Source organism: Crinia signifera, chromosome 4 (assembly GCF_055691185.1).
Source record: "Crinia signifera chromosome 4, ASM5569118v1, whole genome shotgun sequence".
Lineage (NCBI taxonomy): Eukaryota > Metazoa > Chordata > Amphibia > Anura > Myobatrachidae > Crinia > Crinia signifera.
The window spans coordinates 107,830,762-107,848,808 of NC_139220.1; the positions used below are offsets into that span (position 1 = coordinate 107,830,762).

Here is an 18,047-nt window from a genome sequence, read left to right on the forward strand (position 1 = left end):
CCGAAGAAAATCCATCTTGTAAAAAATCCAACATTTTTGATAATTTGAAGTGAGATGTGTGAGCTTTTTGCCTCTCACACCATCTAATATAAGTCTTCCAGACTCTATAATAATTTGCAGAAGAAACAGCCTTTCTGGCTTTTATCATAGTCTGCACTACTGCGTCAGAAAATCCTTTCTTTTTCAAAATGGCGGTTTCAATAACCAAGCCGTCAAAATCAATCGATCGGAATCCAGATGATTGAATGGGCCTTGTCTCAACAGGTCTGGTCTCAGAGGTAGACGCCATGAATCCACTGATAACCTCTGAAGCCTCGAATACCAAGACCTCCTTGGCCAATCTGGGGCCACAAGGATCACCGGGACCTTCTGGTCCTGTACCCTCTTTAACAGTCTTGCTAACATCGGAATAGGAGGGAATGCATAAAGAAGATTTCCCTGCCAATGGGTAGTCATGGCATCCACTGCCTCTGCTAGCGGATCTCTCGTTCTGGCATAGAACCTGGGCACCTGATGGTTGAACCTGGATGCCATTAGGTCCAAATCCGGAGTTCCCCACATTGCAGTGATCTGGTGAAACACCTGAGGGTGTAGGCTCCATTCTCCTTCCTTGAGCTCCTCCCTGCTCAGGAAGTCTGCTTCTATATTCTCCACTCCTGGAATGAATATAGCCGATACTGCAGGAACATTCTGTTCCGCCCATAGAAAGATTCTGGACACCTCCCACATGGCCAATCTGCTGCGTGTACCTCCCTGGTGATTCAGATACGCCACAGCTGTGGCATTGTCGGTCTGAATCCTCAAGGGGGAGTTCCTTAACCTGTCTCCCGCCAAGGAAATCACTTTCCAGACAGCTCTCAGCTCCAAGATGTTGATTGGCAACGCTGATTCCTCTGCCGTCCACAGGCCCTGCAGCCTGAGATCCAGGGCTACTGCCCCCCAGCCCCTGAGACTGGCATCGGTAGTTACTATCAACCAGTCCCAGGTCTGTAATGACCGACCCCACTGAAGGGAATCTACCTCTGTCCACCATTTCAAGGAGTCCCGAGTGTCTGCGGACAGCACTATCAACTCCGTCTTCATGGTCAAAGTGTTTCCTGACCAGGCTGACAAAATGTTCCATTGGAATACTCGAGAGTGGAACCTGGCAAATTGAAGCGTTTCGAATGACGCCACCATTTTCCCCAGGAGTTTGAGGCACCTCCATACTGACAAGCTCGGAGCACTGAGGATCTCCTGAACTAGATTGACCAGGTCCCTGGCCTTTATCTCCGGGAGGAATACCCGATGGAGATGGGTATCCAGTATGACTCCCAAGAACTGGATCCTCTGTGATGGTACCAACTGAGATTTTTGTAAGTTTAAAATCCAGCCGTGAGCCTGCAAAAAACTGATGGCCTCTTTTAAATGACTTTGAAGCAGTGTTGCTGATTCTGCTTTGAACAGGAGATCGTCCAAATAGGGTATTACTGTGATTCCCCTGAGCCTCAGCACTGCCGCCATCACAGACATTATTTTTGTAAATACCCTTGGCGCGGTTGCTAGGCCAAAGGGTAACGCCCGGAACTGTAAATGCAGGTCTCCTATGGCAAATCTCAACAGCATCTGATGTTCCGGGTGAATGGGAACGTGCAGATATGCGTCCTGGACATCCATGGACGCCAGAAATTCTCCCTGGTCCAGACTCAGGAGTACAGTTCTCAAAGACTCCATTTTGAAATGGTCTACCCAAAGGTGAACATTTAAGGACTTCAAATTTAGTATTGGTCTGAAAGACCCGTCTGGTTTGGGCACCAGGAACAGCGTGGAGTAAAATCCTTTCTTCCACTCTGCCCTGGGAACCGGGACTACCACCCCTTTTTCCAAAAGGGAATGAGCCGCTCTCATAAGAGCTGTGCGCAGGAGCGCCTGCTTTGGTATGGGTGTGGGGATGAACCTCTTTGGAGTCCGCCCTCTGAAAGGGATTTTGTAACCCTGGGTAATAATCTCTAAGACCCAGGTATCCTGGTCTAGAGAAGCCCAAGCGTCTCTGAAGTGTGTAAGACGCCCCCCCACCTTTATCCCTGCCGGGCTGATCCCCTGGCAGTCATGCGGAGGGTTTTTCCTCTCCTTTAGAGGCAGGCTTCTTATTGAAAGAGCCAAACTTGGACCTTTGGGATTTGCCCCTGGAGTTCTGGAACTTTCCCCTGAACGATTGTCCCCGAAAGGACGCACCACCTCTAGGGGAGGGCCGAAAGGACGGCCTAAAAGCAGCAAATCTGGATGACTGCTTTGTTGAGGAGGCCGGCAGAAACGTACTCTTGCCGCCTGTGGCTTGTTTTATAATCTCCTCAAGCTCAGAACCAAAAAGTAACTTTCCCTTGAAAGCTAACATTTCTAAGGCCTTTTTGGACTCATTGTCCGCTTCCCAGGCCTTAAGCCAGAGTACCCTCCTGGCATTTATGGAGACTGTGGATACTCTGGTAGCCATTTTAAGAGCTTCCTCCTCTGCTTCCACCGCATATTCTGCAGCGGCCTTAATCTTTTCTGCTACCAGCAAAGCACCGTGGTCAGCCTGCAGCATGGTGCATAGCTCACCAGCCCACTCTATAATGGCCTTAGAGACCCAGGCTGAAGCAATAAGGGGACGCAGGGTAAACCCCACCCCTTCAAAAATAGCCTTGAGGTTTCCCTCTAGCTTTTTATCCACAGCATCTTTAAAAGCTGCACCACCCTGTACAGGTAATACCGTAGCTTTTGATAAGCGTGCCACAGAAGCATCCACAACAGGCACCTTTTCCCAGAGTTCAGAATGAGACTCCGGCATGGGGTACAGACTAAGGAATCTTTTAGGCATCTGTAGCCTCTTATCTGGGGTTTTCCAAGCCCCTTCCAATAGTTCCTGTAACCCCTCATCTGAGGGAAAAGTAACAGCCTCCTTTCGCTGTCGCTTAAAAACACCCTTAACAGGGGTCTTATCCTCAACAGACAGTTTTAACGCCTGTTTTACAGCCACAATAAGATCCTCTATACCAGCAGCAGAGGTCTCTTCAAAATCATCACCCTGGTCCCAGGGTGTGTCAGTATACTCTCCTTCCTCTTCCTCTAACACATTAGGCATAGCATAAGACCTTTTAGGGGTCCCTGTAACCTCATCCATTTTGTCCAGTATTTCACTGAATCTGTTGATCCCCTTAGCAGTATCCTGCATCACCTGAATAAGTGCAGGATCTGCCTGGGTAAGAGGTAAGGAGCCAGACGACTGCTGAGATGATGGCATAGGTCTCTGTGATTCTACCAGCACATCACTCTGCCTGTCCAGAAGCTGCACCAAAGCGTTTACCGACCTGCCTAGGGCACTGGCCCACGCAGGTTCACTCTGCTCTCCCCTATGGTGTTCACTGCCCATGGGTCTCACATCAGCGCAAGTAATACATAAGCCCCCCTTGGCCATCTGCTCAGGGACAAACTTTTGTGTGCAAACATTGCACGCGCTCAGTGCACTAAGGACTCCCTCCCCCAAAACCACAGCCTGATGCTCAGACATGATGCAAGTGAAGCGTATATATATATATCTCAATATACACAGTGCAAACAATTGTACAAGCGTTTATACAAAGTCAATGCACCCAATCACTTAGCTGTCTGTAGGTTTCAACTGCGGAGAAGCGATGCCCAGGAAATCCAAGTCACTCTGCCAGGATCAATAAGCCAGCTCAGCTCCGCTGCAAGCGTTCTGAAAGGCGCCAAAGTCAGAGTGAAGGAAGAGACCAAAGTCCCTGCTGCTGCGGGGTCCGTGACCTTTTGGCGCCAACCACCCCCAGCTAGCCGCTCCTTAGGTAGGATTTCCTTGTTCCAGTATCTCCCCCTCAAATGGGGACCACTTGGAACATGCCTGTCACAGCGCTGCTGTCCTCTCAGTCAGGAGCTCAGCGTGTAAGCTCCGCATAAAATGGCCGCCGCCATCACGGAGCGCCTGTCCCCCATGATCCCCACCTAAATGTGGAGCCGGTTTCAGGCTACTCCGGAGCCCAGGCAGCCTCTTAATAGAGGCTGTAAGCGCAGCACAGGGAGACCAGACAGAGTCTACCCTGTGCACAGAGAGCTGACAGGACGCGCTTCTGTCAGCTCCTGCTGCGCTAGCAGTGTGAGGATTCACTATGAAAATCCTCACACTGTGCCTACCTAGCTAGGGTAATAGTTAATAAAATAATAAAAAAACCCTAACTACTCTAATTCTTCGGCTGCTCCTGCAGCCCTTTAGAATAGCACCCACTCCAGTGGGCACCTAACACGAACTGAAGAGTCCAGGGATGCAGTAGGGGAGGAGCCTACCCTCTAAAGCTTTAGGATAGGTGCCTGGCTCCTTCGGACCCTCCTACATCCCAGTGTTGAGCTGTGTCACCAGGACCATTGAAAGAGAAAAATGTAATTTTTCATTTTCACTGCCCACTTGTATCAAAATTGGTGAAACCCCTGGGGGTTTGAAATGTACACTATACCCCTAGATGAATTCCCTGAGGGGTGTAGTTTGCAAAATGGGGTCACTTGTGGGGGGGTTCCACTGTATTGGTGCTTGGGGGGTCTTGCTAATGCGACATAGCACCCACCAAAATTCCACCAGAATCTGAGCCGCAAAATCCAAAAATCACTCCTTCCCTTCTGAGTCCTGCCATGCACCCAACTGGTATTTTTTGGTCACATGTGAGGCATTGCCGTACTCGGGAGAAATTGGGGCACAGATTTTGGGGTGCTTTGTCTCCTTCATACCTTCTGAAAATGACAAATTTGGAGCCAGAACTGCATTTTTGTGTAAAAAAATGTAATTTTTCATTTTCACTGCCCAATTGTATCAAAATTGGTGAAACCCCTGGGGGTTTGAAATGTACACTATACCCCTAGATGAATTCCCTGAGGGGTGTAGTTTGCAAAATGGGGTCACTTGTGGGGGGGTTCCACTGTATTGGTGCTTTGGGGGTCTTGCTAATGCGACATAGCACCCACCAAAATTCCACCAGAATCTGAGCTGCAAAATCCAAAAATCACTCCTTCCCTTCTGAGTCCTGCCATGCACCCAACTGGTATTTTTTGGTCACATGTGAGGCATTGCCGTACTCGGGAGAAATTGGGGCACAGATTTTGGGGTGCTTTGTCTCCTTCATACCTTCTGAAAATGACAAATTTGGAGCCAGAACTGCATTTTTGTGTAAAAAAAATTATTTTTCATTTTCACTGCCCAGTTGTACCACAATTGGTGAAACCCCTGGGGGTTTGAAATGTACACTATACCCCTAGATGAATTCCCTGAGGGGTGTAGTTTGCAAAATGGGGTCACTTGTGGGGGGGTTCCTAACTTTTAGCATCTTATGGTGCCTAGAAACCTACATGGTGCCTAAAAAATAATCTCATAAAAAGGAGGCTCCAAAATCAAGTAGGTGCTCCTTCTATTATGAAGCCTGTGGTTTGGTCACCGTGCACACTAGGGCCACATATAGGATATTTATGAAAACAAAAGAATTGGGGGAATCAATTTTCAGTCACATTTCTCTAGTAAAATGTACTGTGTTCCTTAGAAAAATGTATTAAAATTGCAAATCTGCAAAAAAAAAAGAAATTTTGAAATTTCACCTACACTTTGTTTTAATTCCTGTGAAACACCTAAAGGGTTAACAAACTTCCAAAATGCTGTTTTGAATACTGTGAGGGGTGCAGTTTTTGAAATGGCATCATTTATGGGGGTGTCTCACATACAAGTCCCTCAAAGTCACATCAGAACTGAACTGGTCCCTAAAAAAATCAGTGTTTGAAATTTTCTTGAAAATTTGAGAATTTGCTATTCATATTGTAAGCCTCCTAGTGTCCCAAAAAATTAAAAGGAAGTTGAAATAATGATGTCAACATAAAGTAGACATATGGTCTTTGTTAGTTATTAACTATTTTGAGTGGTATGATTATTTGTCTCACAAGCAGAAAATTTAACATTTTGCAAATTGCTAAATTTTCCATTTTTTTACGACATTTTGGTATTTTTCACAAAAAAACACAGACTGCATCGACCCAAATTTACCACTAACTTGAAGTACAATGTGTCACGAAAAAAAACAATCTCAAAATCACTGGGATAAGTAAAAGCAAAAAAAAGTTATCCCCACTTAAGTGAGACATGTCAGATTTGAAAAAAAGGGCTCTGTCAGGAACGCAAAAACTGGCTCTGTCAGGAAGGGGTTAAGTGGCAACCCCGAAAAATTAAATATCTCGGCATTAACATCACCCCCAATTACAACTCTCTGTATTCCGAAAACTACCCCCGTCTCATAGACAAAATCACCAAAGATCTCTACACTTGGAAATCATATTTCATTTCATGGCTAGGAAGAATAATAGCGGTCAAAATGTCAATCCTTCCTCAGCTATTATACCTTTTCCAAACCCTCCCGGTAAAAGTCCCCGATAAAGTACTACGTGCGGTCCAATCTTCCATCACCAAATTTATATGGAACAACAAACCGCCTAGATTAGCTCTTAGTACCCTTAGACTCCCCAGATCAAAAGGGGGCAGAGGCTTACCGGACGTTAGATGTTACTACTTAGCCAGTCAACTAGGGCAGGTAGTGGCCTCTTTCGCGCCAAAGGGCAGCTTAGCATGGGTCGATCTCGAATCCTCAGCACTTGGGACCAGCTCCCTCTCCTCGATTTGGCCTATGTCTCACAAGTCTAATATCCCCAAACTCAGCACCCTCACCGCCTTCCCCTCTATCAAATTCCACTTAACCTTATGGAAACACTCTAACTCTAAATTCAGACTCACCTCAAATTCAACTCCCCTTACCTCAATATGGGACAACCCTGATTTCCCCCTGGGATGCTCCCCCACAACTTTTAAGTCCTGGAAGAGAGCAGGTATCAAATACATTACAGATCTACTGATTGAGGGGCAAATAGCTTCTCTTGACGGTATCAAAACTAAATTCCCCTCTCTAACCCCCCACTTATTTGAATACTTCCAAATTCGCCACTTCATTAACTCGCACATGGGTACTACTACCCCACAACCTCACACCGCACTAGAACGTATATGCTTGGAGAACCCCCTGCAACGAGGTATAATCTCACAAGTTTACTCACTCCTATTAGACTCACTTGCACCCTCCTCCCCACGCCACGAAGTAGAATGGGAACGTGACCTAGGACCTCCCCCTGACCAATCAACCTGGGAAGAAATTAGGGAGAACATTGCCAAGTGCTCAATCTCTACCCGTCTTAAAGAGACCTCATACAAACTATACTACAGATGGTATTTCACCCCGGCTAAACTTTCCAAAATCTTCCACCAAGCTAACCCTAACTGCTGGAGAGGATGCGGTATGAAAGGTACCCTCCTGCATATATGGTGGGAATGCCCTGTAATAGTTTCCTACTGGGAAAAAGTCTCTAGACTGATAAACTCGCTAACCGGCACTCCCCTCCCACTTGACCCCTGGACATGCCTCCTGGCCCGACCTTTACAAAACCTCGATCCCAAGACAGGTAAACTCCTATCACACATTTTGGTTGCAGCTAAATCACTAATTGCTAAAAACTGGAAATCCCCAACTGCGCCCTCCATGACTGCACTTCATAACCAAATCAACTTTATCGCCAACATGGAAAAAATTTCCTACTATCTGCATGACTGTCCCCAGAAATTTGATCAAATTTGGCACCTCTGGCCTCCAGCTAACTCCCCGCTACCCAACAGCTCCCACAATGTGGATACTAGTCCCCACACCCATCTCAGTCCCCCCAACCAGGCGACCCCACGCCTAATATCTACCTATACTTGAAGGCCTCTTGGCTTCTCCTTTCAGGACGATCCTACATTCATCATGTGAATCACACCTTGTGCTAACCTTCAGTAAACATATATTCAACACCCTATCAATTCTACCCCCCCCCCCCCCAACTCCCTTCCCTCCTTTTTAATTTTGTGTTTTAGGGAGGGGATGCTATACCACCATTAATATGTTTGGGGGGTGGGGGACCCCTATATCACCACTGCTTATATGTTTTGAGCTAATATAGTTGCACATTTTTCTGTACAATAGTTTGTAGTGAGTATTTAGCCACCCTGAAACCGCCGAGAGGAGCCGTCCTAAAGCCACCCAAGGAAGCCGCCCTGAAGTCATCCTGCCTCTCCTGATGTCCAGACTTGATTTTAATTTCCCACTGTGCCACCAACTAGCATTTATATGTTTATATATATATTTTTTTTTTTAATTCCCTGAAGTTGGTATACACTTTCAGGGTGGGATGTACCAAGCAGCGGTGGTACATCCCGCCTCCCATTGCGCCGCTGCTCACTGCATATGTACTAACATATGCAGTGAGCAAAGCAATGCAAAGAGCAGCTCTCCCAATAAGACCTGCCCTTTTCGATCCTTGCTGCTGCTTGGACTTCTTTTCTTACAGGGAAGTCCAGCTGCGCATGCGCAAAGGTGCTGGCGGCATGATTTTTACCACATTTTTTGTTTAGTACATCCCGCCCTAGGTGAGAGATTTGAAATCGCTCATGCTGAATCTTCCATTATGAATCTCTGGCTCAAATCTCTTGGCGTGTAGGCTCATTATGTGAGAGATTCAGTTTAAGGGAAATCTCTCATGCTGAATCCTCCATTATGAATCTCTAGCACAAATCTCTCAGTGTCTAGGGCCCTTAAGACACTGTGTAACTAATGAGGAATGCACAGTAGCAAAAATGTGCCTTTATTCTAAGGCACCTAAAAATAAACTGGTATTACGGGATTGCAGTGGGGAGGAGCTTAAATTTACAGCTGTTAGGTGCCAAACTCCACCCCAGCATGCACTCCCTTGATCCACTGTCCTTCAAGTCTTGCTGAAAGAAAAAAAATTACAAATCTACTAACAGCGGCTGCTAGCACCATAGACATTACAAGGAGAGCAATCGTGCAGCTAGTTGCACACAACAGCAGGCATAGACTGGGTAAATATGTAAGCCAATATACGGACACTGCAAGTGGGTAAATAAACAGGGGGCAAGTAGCTAACTGTGCTGTGTAATATGGATGCAAATTAGACATAGGTGGTAAAATGTGCAGTTGGAAAACTGTTTTGTACCTTGTATGCATATTCTGCACATAATTAGAACTGCAATAACACATTGGACACTGGAGTATTTTATGTATATGAAGATACATGCTGGTCACTAGTGAATAAATGTATTGTGCACAGACTGCATTTATTGGGATTGCGGAGTAATATGTTGTACACATTGCTGCATCACAAAATATACATTTTACTTGCCATGATTTATCATGTTCTAATACCAATTTCTCCTTCATCCACTAGGTGTCACTGGAGTTACACTGGGGAATAGAAGGCGACCACAGGGAGCATGGGCAAAATTTGTGTGGCCATCTCCTCCACTTCTACTTCCCCTCTCCGGCAGTTTTAGATTGTGCCCGCAAGGGAGCAGGTCACACTTGTGCTCACTCCTGGGCATTTTGATAATAATAGATAAAGCAGCAAGTTGTTTTTTTGTTTTTTTTTAATGAGGACAGGCATATAGTTGCTGCTCTATCTGCCTGCTACGTGGGAAGCCTGCTGGAGGGAGCCGGCTGCTGCTGCGGTTTGCGCCCGGCTCCCTGGCTCTGGAGATGAAACGGGCGCCACTCAACAAGGCGTGCGCGCCGCGATCCTTCCACAGCCACACCGCTGACGGCAGTGCTGCAGCTCTGTGAGTATACCCTGCCTTGCTGTTAGCAGTGGAGGTCAGGGCACTTAAAAGGCGACTAAAGCCGAGGATTTATTTAAAATCTGGCGCCATGGAGATGAAGCTGCCAGACGGGGGGGTGGAGTTACCGCGCGGAGTTCCCAGCATTACAGGGAGCAGGCAGCGGCCATTTTTTTTGTAATTGGTGCCACTGAAAACGCTGCTGGAGGCTCTGTGTTACACTTGCACGCTCTCCCAAGGCTGCATGTTACAATATCCCTACTCTCCTGGTGACCGTCCTGCTAGAGCTAGGTGAAGACAGTTTGGGCTGTGTTAAATTATATATAGCAGGGGGAAGCTCCAAGAGGATTGCATGTAAAAAGTGTACTTCTAAATTTACACCTTCCTCAGAGGGGATTTTATACTGTGATAAATGCACTGACAATCCCCCTCAGACACAAGCCCCAGTGCACCCCCCTTTCTGGGCTACACAGCTCACATAGCTTACGTTTATTTTCCGGACTATCAGAGTCTCAGAAAGATAGGGAGACATCTAGAAGCCAGCAGAGTGATTTAGCCTCTGCGGTACAAAGCCTCACTGGAGCCTTGGTTGCTCCAGGGCAATCTTAATCTCGCCCTTCCTACTCTAAACCAACCCCCCTCCCTTTGCAAAGGAAGAGGGCCCCTCCAGATGACCATGTTAAGGAGGCCTGGAGTCATCCAGACAAACGTTTTCAAACCCTTCGCAGGTTTTTATTAAATTAACCTTTACTGTCAGAAGGCAGAAAGCGGGTAGAGATACCCCATTCGGTGGATTCATCTGTGTCACGGCTGTAAAAAAAAGACGGCCCCTCCCAGTTCCTGGGGCCACCACCATTAAGGACATTTCTGACCGCAAGTTGGAGTTAACCCTGAAGAATATTTTTTCAGCCTCTGGGGTGTTACAGGGTACGGCGCAAGTCGGATGCTGGGTAAATAAGGCCATAGGTGTGTGGGCCTCACAAATCTCCACGTGAGGGTTCAGACCCGGCTACTGTCATTCAACTGTCAGAGCAGATTCAGGAAGCCGCATCTTTTGTGATGGAGGCATCCTCAGACATTTGTATAGTTGCAGCTGGAATTTCTGCACCTTCTGCGCCAGTGGCAGGTGGACGCCGAATCTAAAAGAGCAGTGGAGGCCTTGGCCTTCAATCGGGAGGTCCTGTTCAGCCCCGAGCTGAATAAATGGATATCCCAGGCAACAGGAGGTAAGTTTCACTTCCTCCCTTCGGCAGCACTGTCTCCTCACAGGACCACCCAGGTTCCTTCCTTTCGCCCCTCAAACAGATTTAGGGGTCGATCCAGAGGTGGTGCTCCATAACACAGAGGTTCCAGGGGTCACGGCAGAGGCGCCTCTACAACCACACTGGACCCCAAGACCACCAAGCCCACATCATGATGGTCTTCCATCCCATCTGGGGGACCCCAGGGTGGGAGCTCGACTACGGAACTTCAGTCACGTCTGGTTCCAGTCCGGTCAGGACTCATGGGATCTTGTGGCCCTAGGCTACAAGATTCATTACTGTTTATCTCCCCCAAACAGGTTATTCAAGACAGGACTGCCAGTTCCTCCAGAGAAGGGGCAACTGTTATTGGCAGCCATTGCCAAATTATGAGATACAGGAGTGGTGCTTCCGGTCCCTGCAGAACAGCTTCTACTCCAGGGCTACTACTCCAGTCTTTTTCTTGTGCCAAAGCCGGATGGCTCGGTACACCCCATTCTAAATTTAAAGGATTTGAACCCATACTTGCAGGTGGTCAAATTCAAAATGGAGTCCCTGCAGTCAGTGATACAGGGGTTGGAAAAAAGAGAGTTCCTGGTATCTATCGATATCAAGGATGTGTACCTACACATCCCCATCTGGCCCCCTCACCAAGCATTCCTTTAGTTTGCAGTGAAGGATCATCATTGGCAGTTCCAGGCACTCCCATTTGGCCTCTCGTCAGCACCTCTGATTTTCACCAAGATTATGGCGGAGATGATGGAGGTTCTCCGCACTCAAGGTGTGACTATCATACCTTATCTGGACGACCTTCTGCTGAAGAGTCTTTCTCGGGAGACCCTGCTAGAGAACATTCTTCTCACTCAGAGAACCCTGATATCCCATGGATGGATCCTCAATTTACGCCCTTCTCCAGGAAAAAGGCCCCTTCAGGGCAAGGCCATCCGTGTCCAGTCCGACAACTCCACATCAACAAGCAGGGAGGCACCCGCAGTTGCGTGGCCATGAAGGAGGTAGGCAGAAACCTGCTTGGGGTGCAGATTCACGCTCTAGCCCTGTCGTCCATTTTCATACCCAGAGTAGAAAACTAGGAGGCTGATTTTCTCAGTTGGCAGGATGTACATCAGGGGGAATGGTGCTTACACCCTCAGATTATTCAGAGGTTGATCCATCGGTGGGGTCGTCCTAAGGTGGACCTGATGGCGTCCCGACACAACTTTCAACTCCCCAGGTACTTCGCTAGGGCACGAGACCCACAAGCAGAAGGGGTGGACACGCTGGTCGCTCCTTTGCCCTTCCAGTTTGATCCGCCGTTTCCGTTGATACCTCCAGTTCTTTAATGCATCCGGAGAGGAGTTACGGCTCTGTTGATAGCACCAGACTGGCCACGCCAGTCTTGGTATGCCAATCTGACAACACTGCTGATAGACGAACCGTGGCCCCTGCCTCTTCAGGACTACCTTCTCAGCCAGGGACCCTTCATCTTCCCAGATTTAAGTCGTCTTCATTTGACGGCGTGGCTGCTTAAAGGTCCATCCTGAGGTGTGCTGGTTTTCCTAGAGCGGTGATACCTACTATGCTACGTGCAAGGAAAGAGGTCACCTCAGCACACTATCACCGCATTTGGTGTTCCTATGTGGTTTGTTGTGAGCGGCGTGGCATTTCCACGACCCTGTTTAAAAAGGCGAGACGCCTCCTTTTTCTACTAGAAGGATTGAGTTTGGGTCTGAAGCTGAATACCCTGAAGGTGCAGGTCTCAGCTCTTTCCATCTTTTTCCAAAATAAACTGGCCTTCTTTCCTGAAGTGCAGACTTTCTTTCAGGGGGTGCTGCATTTGCAACCACCCATTCGACCTCCAACGGCTCCCTGGGACCTCGACTTGGCTCTCCAGTTCTTACAAACTTCAGTGTTTGAACCTTTGGAGGAGGTGGACTTTCGCTATCTGAAGTGGAAGGTGGTCCTTTTACTGGCACTGGCCTCTGCCAGGCACGTATCTGAACTGGGGGCTCTGTCTTGTCATTCCCCCTTCCTTCAGTTCCATTCTGACAGAGCAGAATTCCGCACTAGTCTGTCCTTTCTACCTAAGGTAGTATCTACCTTTCACTTGAACCAACCCATTGTGGTTCCAGCATTCACAGAGGACTCGCCGGAGGCAAGATCACTAGATGTTGTCAGAACTCTGTGCATCTATGTGTCTCGCACAGCCCCATTAGAAAGTCTGATGCTCTGTTTGTCACCTACGACCCATTACATCGTGGGTGGCCAGCGTCTAAACAAATGCTTTCTAGGTGGATTCGGCTGACCATTCGTCAGGCCTATGTCACCTCTTCCCAGACTCCTCCTGCTTGCATAACAGCACACTCAACCAGAATGGTGGGTCCCTCTGGGGCGACTATCCGAGGGGTCTCCCTCCAGCAACTCTGCCGAGCTGCTACATGGTCGGCAGTAGAACCTTTTTGTTAGGTTTTACAGGTTGATAAATTTGCGTCTCAAGCTTCGTTGTTTGGCCGTACGGTATTACGGGGTTCTCAGTGTTCACCCACCCGGGTTGGAAGCTCTGGGACGTCCCCAGTGTAACTCCAGTGACACCTTGTGGCTGAAGGAGAAAGAGTCCACAGGTGTCACTGGACGCCAGCCTCAGCGCTGTTCTCTACCTAGACAACATCACTGTGTGAACAGCAAATTGTTTGTTCCTTGATTTACTTTACATTTCAGGCGATTTTAACATTATAATTTTTTTCTGTTTTATTGAAAAATTAACAGGTGTTTGACTATGATTTTTACTTTGGGTTACGCCAAATCTAAACAATAAAACACACATTTTAAAAAGATGCTGCTTCAGTACTATAAAAATCTGGACAGATCTGATTATGAACTTTCACATAGTATAAGATGGGCAAGAAATGAGAAACATTCTAAGCTATAGGTATTTGCTGAGCGTTCTGAGGCATGCTAGAGAGCGCCCAGAACACAGGGATGTGTCAGCGCTGTTAGGGCCAGTGTTCTCCGGTGAGAACACTGACCCTGCACGGCGATATTACTTGATTTATCCTGCATGCTGGATATTAATTGCTGGGCAATAGCGATGCAATCGCTATGGCCCCTAAACATGGAGTGATGTAGGGGCATTTTCTAAGCGATCTAGTTAGATGCCCTGAAATTGCCAATGTGTAGGCCCCATAATGCCTTAAAACAACTTCACAATTGTGTTCCATTTTTATGACTTCACTAGATAGAGAGAGATATATATAGATAGATAGATATATAAATAAAATATTCATATTGTTTTGAAAATAGAACTCACTTTGCCAGTTTAACTAAAGCCATTTTCTCCACATCACCAACAGCATAAGCTCTCCAGTAACACTGCCAAAAAAAAAAACAGAAATGAAGCAGACTATAAGCTGCACAAGTACTCAATAACCCATTACCCCTCATCACTATTACCAGGCAGAATTCTTCTCATTCATTCTAATTTAATAATAAATCCCGTACAAGTTAATGTTGCTGCTGATGAACCAGTAAATCTTCCACACTAGACCAAAACATTGTAGCCATAGACACATACTTTTTTAGCCTCTACAAGTTGATTGAGTTTTTCGTAACACTCCCCCAAGGCAACCAGCATTCGGGAATCATTCGGTCTGAAAAACACAACATGTTATGGTGCCAGATCCCTCCGGGAAGGTTTTAATATACAACACAGTAAAACAAAAACAAAAAAAACTTTCTGAAATCTGTTAAAGCAAAGTTCATGGCAATTAAAAACATGGAAAACAGCATTTAGTGTATATTCCTCACAAAAAATATATAATCTTTAAAGTGACCTTACCTAAAATAAAAATCACAATGACATGTAATGGCCCCAACACTGGAATACTTTACAGTACAACTATATTGCAGTCCATTAGTGTGGTTGGAAAAGGACCACACACACAGAGCACTTACCCGATATGGCAGTGTGTAGCCAGTGTATGCTATCCTCCACACCACACTGGCCAATACGTTCATTTTGTAACCGATCACTGGGTGACTGCCCCAGATCCAAAATCTGGGAGTGTTTAATTGTTCAGCTGGGCCTAAAGAGAAGCTGCACAACTGGGCCTTAATGTTCTCACATATCTGCAGCATCCGGCATTGGTTACTAATACTTCAGTGCTGTGGTGTTTTCATGTCCAGAGCCCTCAAATTGAGAGAAACCAATCCTTGTTCATGCTTAATTAAGCATGTAGGTTCAATGAAATATCAAATGGAGAGCTGCTCAAACAAATTTATTGGACCAGCCATGTTGCTAACCTCACCTAGAACAACTTGTATGGTTCTGTTTATAGAGCTTCAAATGTTTAGCAAGTGAGAAAAAGCAGGATTGTTTATAAATAAAAATGCAATTAAGTTTAATGGTGAAATTGGCATTGTGCCTTTGTGATGGTGTTTGAAAAAACCACCACATTATATCGGGCATTTTACTTTGTACCGCTATAGAGCAGCGCAGAAAAATGTCTATGTTAGGTTATCTTAGCCGACCGCATGAACAGGAGAGGTGAGTATTGCTCCTCCTGTACCTTGTTTTTTGAGTGCCAAGGGAATTTGTCAAAATAGCTGTGAAAATTGCCAAGCAAACTTTTTTTATTAAGCTTTTGCGTGCCAAGGTTGCTTTGAGAGATCCTCAAAATATCCATTAAAATTCCAGCACCGCTCTCACAGCACTGTTCTTTTTTTGGGTGTAATATATAACTAAACTTGAATTAATTGATTTGGCTGTATTTGTATCTATTTATACTAAAAGAACAGTCGCTGTGAGTTGGCACCTGCATTTCTGGCAAATGGAGGATCACTCACAGCAATGTTGGTTACATTGCATGTAACGGATCAGACTCCATTAACTTTTTTAAATAAATTCTGTATAGGTGCCCAAACACATTACAATTATTGTATACAATATCGCATCGCATCTCGGTTTTGCGATGAGATGAGATCTAGTACAAAAAGTATGTGCAGCACATACTTTTTGTACTAAATCTCATCGCAAAACCGAGATGCGATATTGCATACAATAATTGTAACGTGTATGGGCCCCTTAAGACTTAATATTTAAAATACATGAGGTTTCTAAATTTACATGACAAACATTAGAATTTATGCGATCCCTTACTGTAAAACACAGAACACATAATTCACAAATAGAACCGTAATTTGTTATACAGGTGGAAGAGATGTTACCGAAGCTGATGGGCACGTCTGTAATAATAAAGGCAGTAAAATGGCATCTTAAGGATTTCGTAGGTCTGTCCCAATCCATACCAAGCTCGGTAATCTCGCTTATTGACCTCAATCGCATGTCTGTGGCAAGAATAATAAATCAGTCGACAAATGCAAAGCGTACAGTAGCACAAACAATACACTACAGAGGCAAACAGTTTGGGCATGCCACTACCAAGTATAAACCACAATACTGACTAAAAAGATAAAACTATGCTTGTTCACAACATCGATATTTATACAAAGGCAGAAAGTTTATAGCAGAGGTGACCAAAAGGTTGATCGCAACCAACCTCAGACATGTGACCAGTTGATCACAGTGAACACAGTCTGCAGGAACCAGCCCAGCAGTAGCCAATAAGAATCAGGCGGTCTCTGTGACAGCAACAGCCAACTATGTGTCACTATATAGTTATAGGCTACTATATGTGATGCAGCCGGAGAGCTGGGTTGACCTGGGTGACAGGTGCAGGGCCAGCTGGGGAGGGGCTGTGCAGCCAAAGCAGAGAATAAAACAGGCAGGCAAGCGCATTGGGCTATGGTCCTGCTTCGGCTGGACTTGGGAGCTCACTCCTCTCTGACAGATCAGTATGACTGAGGCAATTTAATAAAAGGTTTTATATTTTTTTTGTCCTGGGGACAATATTTTTTCTTCCTGTGTAAGGCAATATGTTTTATATTAATAAAATAGAACAAACATCATTAATCATGATAAAACTCCTATCAGTCAATATAAGTCTCAATCTTATGCAACAGAAACATTATTTAACTCCCGACTGGCATTTACAGATGTTGGTATATCTGCATTATGTAACTGGATAATGTAAGACTACAACTTACACAGCTGACACTGTTTCCAAATGTTTTCCATACCTGTATGCTTGTATAGCTGCCGAGGTGTTCTTCATTTCCATATACTCGTGGCCCATTAGCGTCCATGCACCAAGATAGCGTGGGTTGAGTTTTAACGCTCTCTGAAAATACAGAGCTGCTTTCTCATGCTGGGAGCGCAAACTGTAATAGTTCCCTATGAAAATACAAAAGCGCCTCAAGTTGGCATTAGATCTACAAACAGTGTAGCTCGTATTGGATGAGAACTGCCGATCCTTACCTATCACACAGCAGGTCTCTACCCGGTACTTGTCAATATCACACAAATTGTGCGCTAAATAGCTCAGCTCTGGCTTCAGACCCTTGCAAAAAAGAACTCATCATGTTACAATGGACAAATAATGAAGAGAGGGAAAATGTAAAGAAACCAATATATTTTACTTACTCTGACATAAAGTAGGTTTGAAAAAGTGTCCATGTTTTCGATTCTATAAGGATCCTGTTTTCGTAATTCATTGAAAATAGATAGAGCTTTATCAATATCTGTCGAAAACAAAATACTATGAGATCATGACAGACATCAATATCTGAATAAGAACATAATAAGCACAATGTTACCTTACCTCTAATGTTATGGTAAGCAACTGCTATCTGAGAAATAATATAAGTACTTTTGGAAAATCCAGCATCAATAAGACTCTGGTATTTTTGCAATGCCTCCTCAATCAACTGCTGCTCAGTGTATATATGTGCCAAGAAAAATTCCTTTATCCAGCAGTCTGGCAGTGACAGGAATTTCAGCTGTGAAATTAAAACCCAACGCTGTCAAGTCTAGTATGTAAAATAACAAAAATAATAATAGAACAAAAATAATCTACTTTAATAGACTACTGGTAACAATGCAATGTGTATGGACTGTTTGTACATGAGAGATGCGTATCAATGATCACATAAAACAAAACTGCATCTTAAGTAATCAAGGGTACAGAAAATGGGATAAAGGATAT

At 45.5% G+C, this 18,047-nt stretch overlaps 1 protein-coding gene across 1 annotated transcript in view; it reads right to left on the minus strand.

Moving 5' to 3' along the window:
* Nucleotides 1-18,047, minus strand: part of CDC23 (cell division cycle 23) — a 43,610-nt gene that overhangs the window by 12,062 nt on the left and 13,501 nt on the right. The window contains exons 7-13 of the mRNA XM_083182167.1: nt 17,664-17,841; nt 17,486-17,583; nt 17,321-17,402; nt 17,083-17,236; nt 16,171-16,290; nt 14,519-14,594; nt 14,255-14,316 (exon numbers count right to left, since the gene is read on the minus strand). Of these exons, the coding sequence (XP_083038293.1) occupies nt 14,255-14,316; nt 14,519-14,594; nt 16,171-16,290; nt 17,083-17,236; nt 17,321-17,402; nt 17,486-17,583; nt 17,664-17,841 (770 nt within the window). The remainder of the gene's footprint in view (nt 1-14,254; nt 14,317-14,518; nt 14,595-16,170; nt 16,291-17,082; nt 17,237-17,320; nt 17,403-17,485; nt 17,584-17,663; nt 17,842-18,047) is intronic.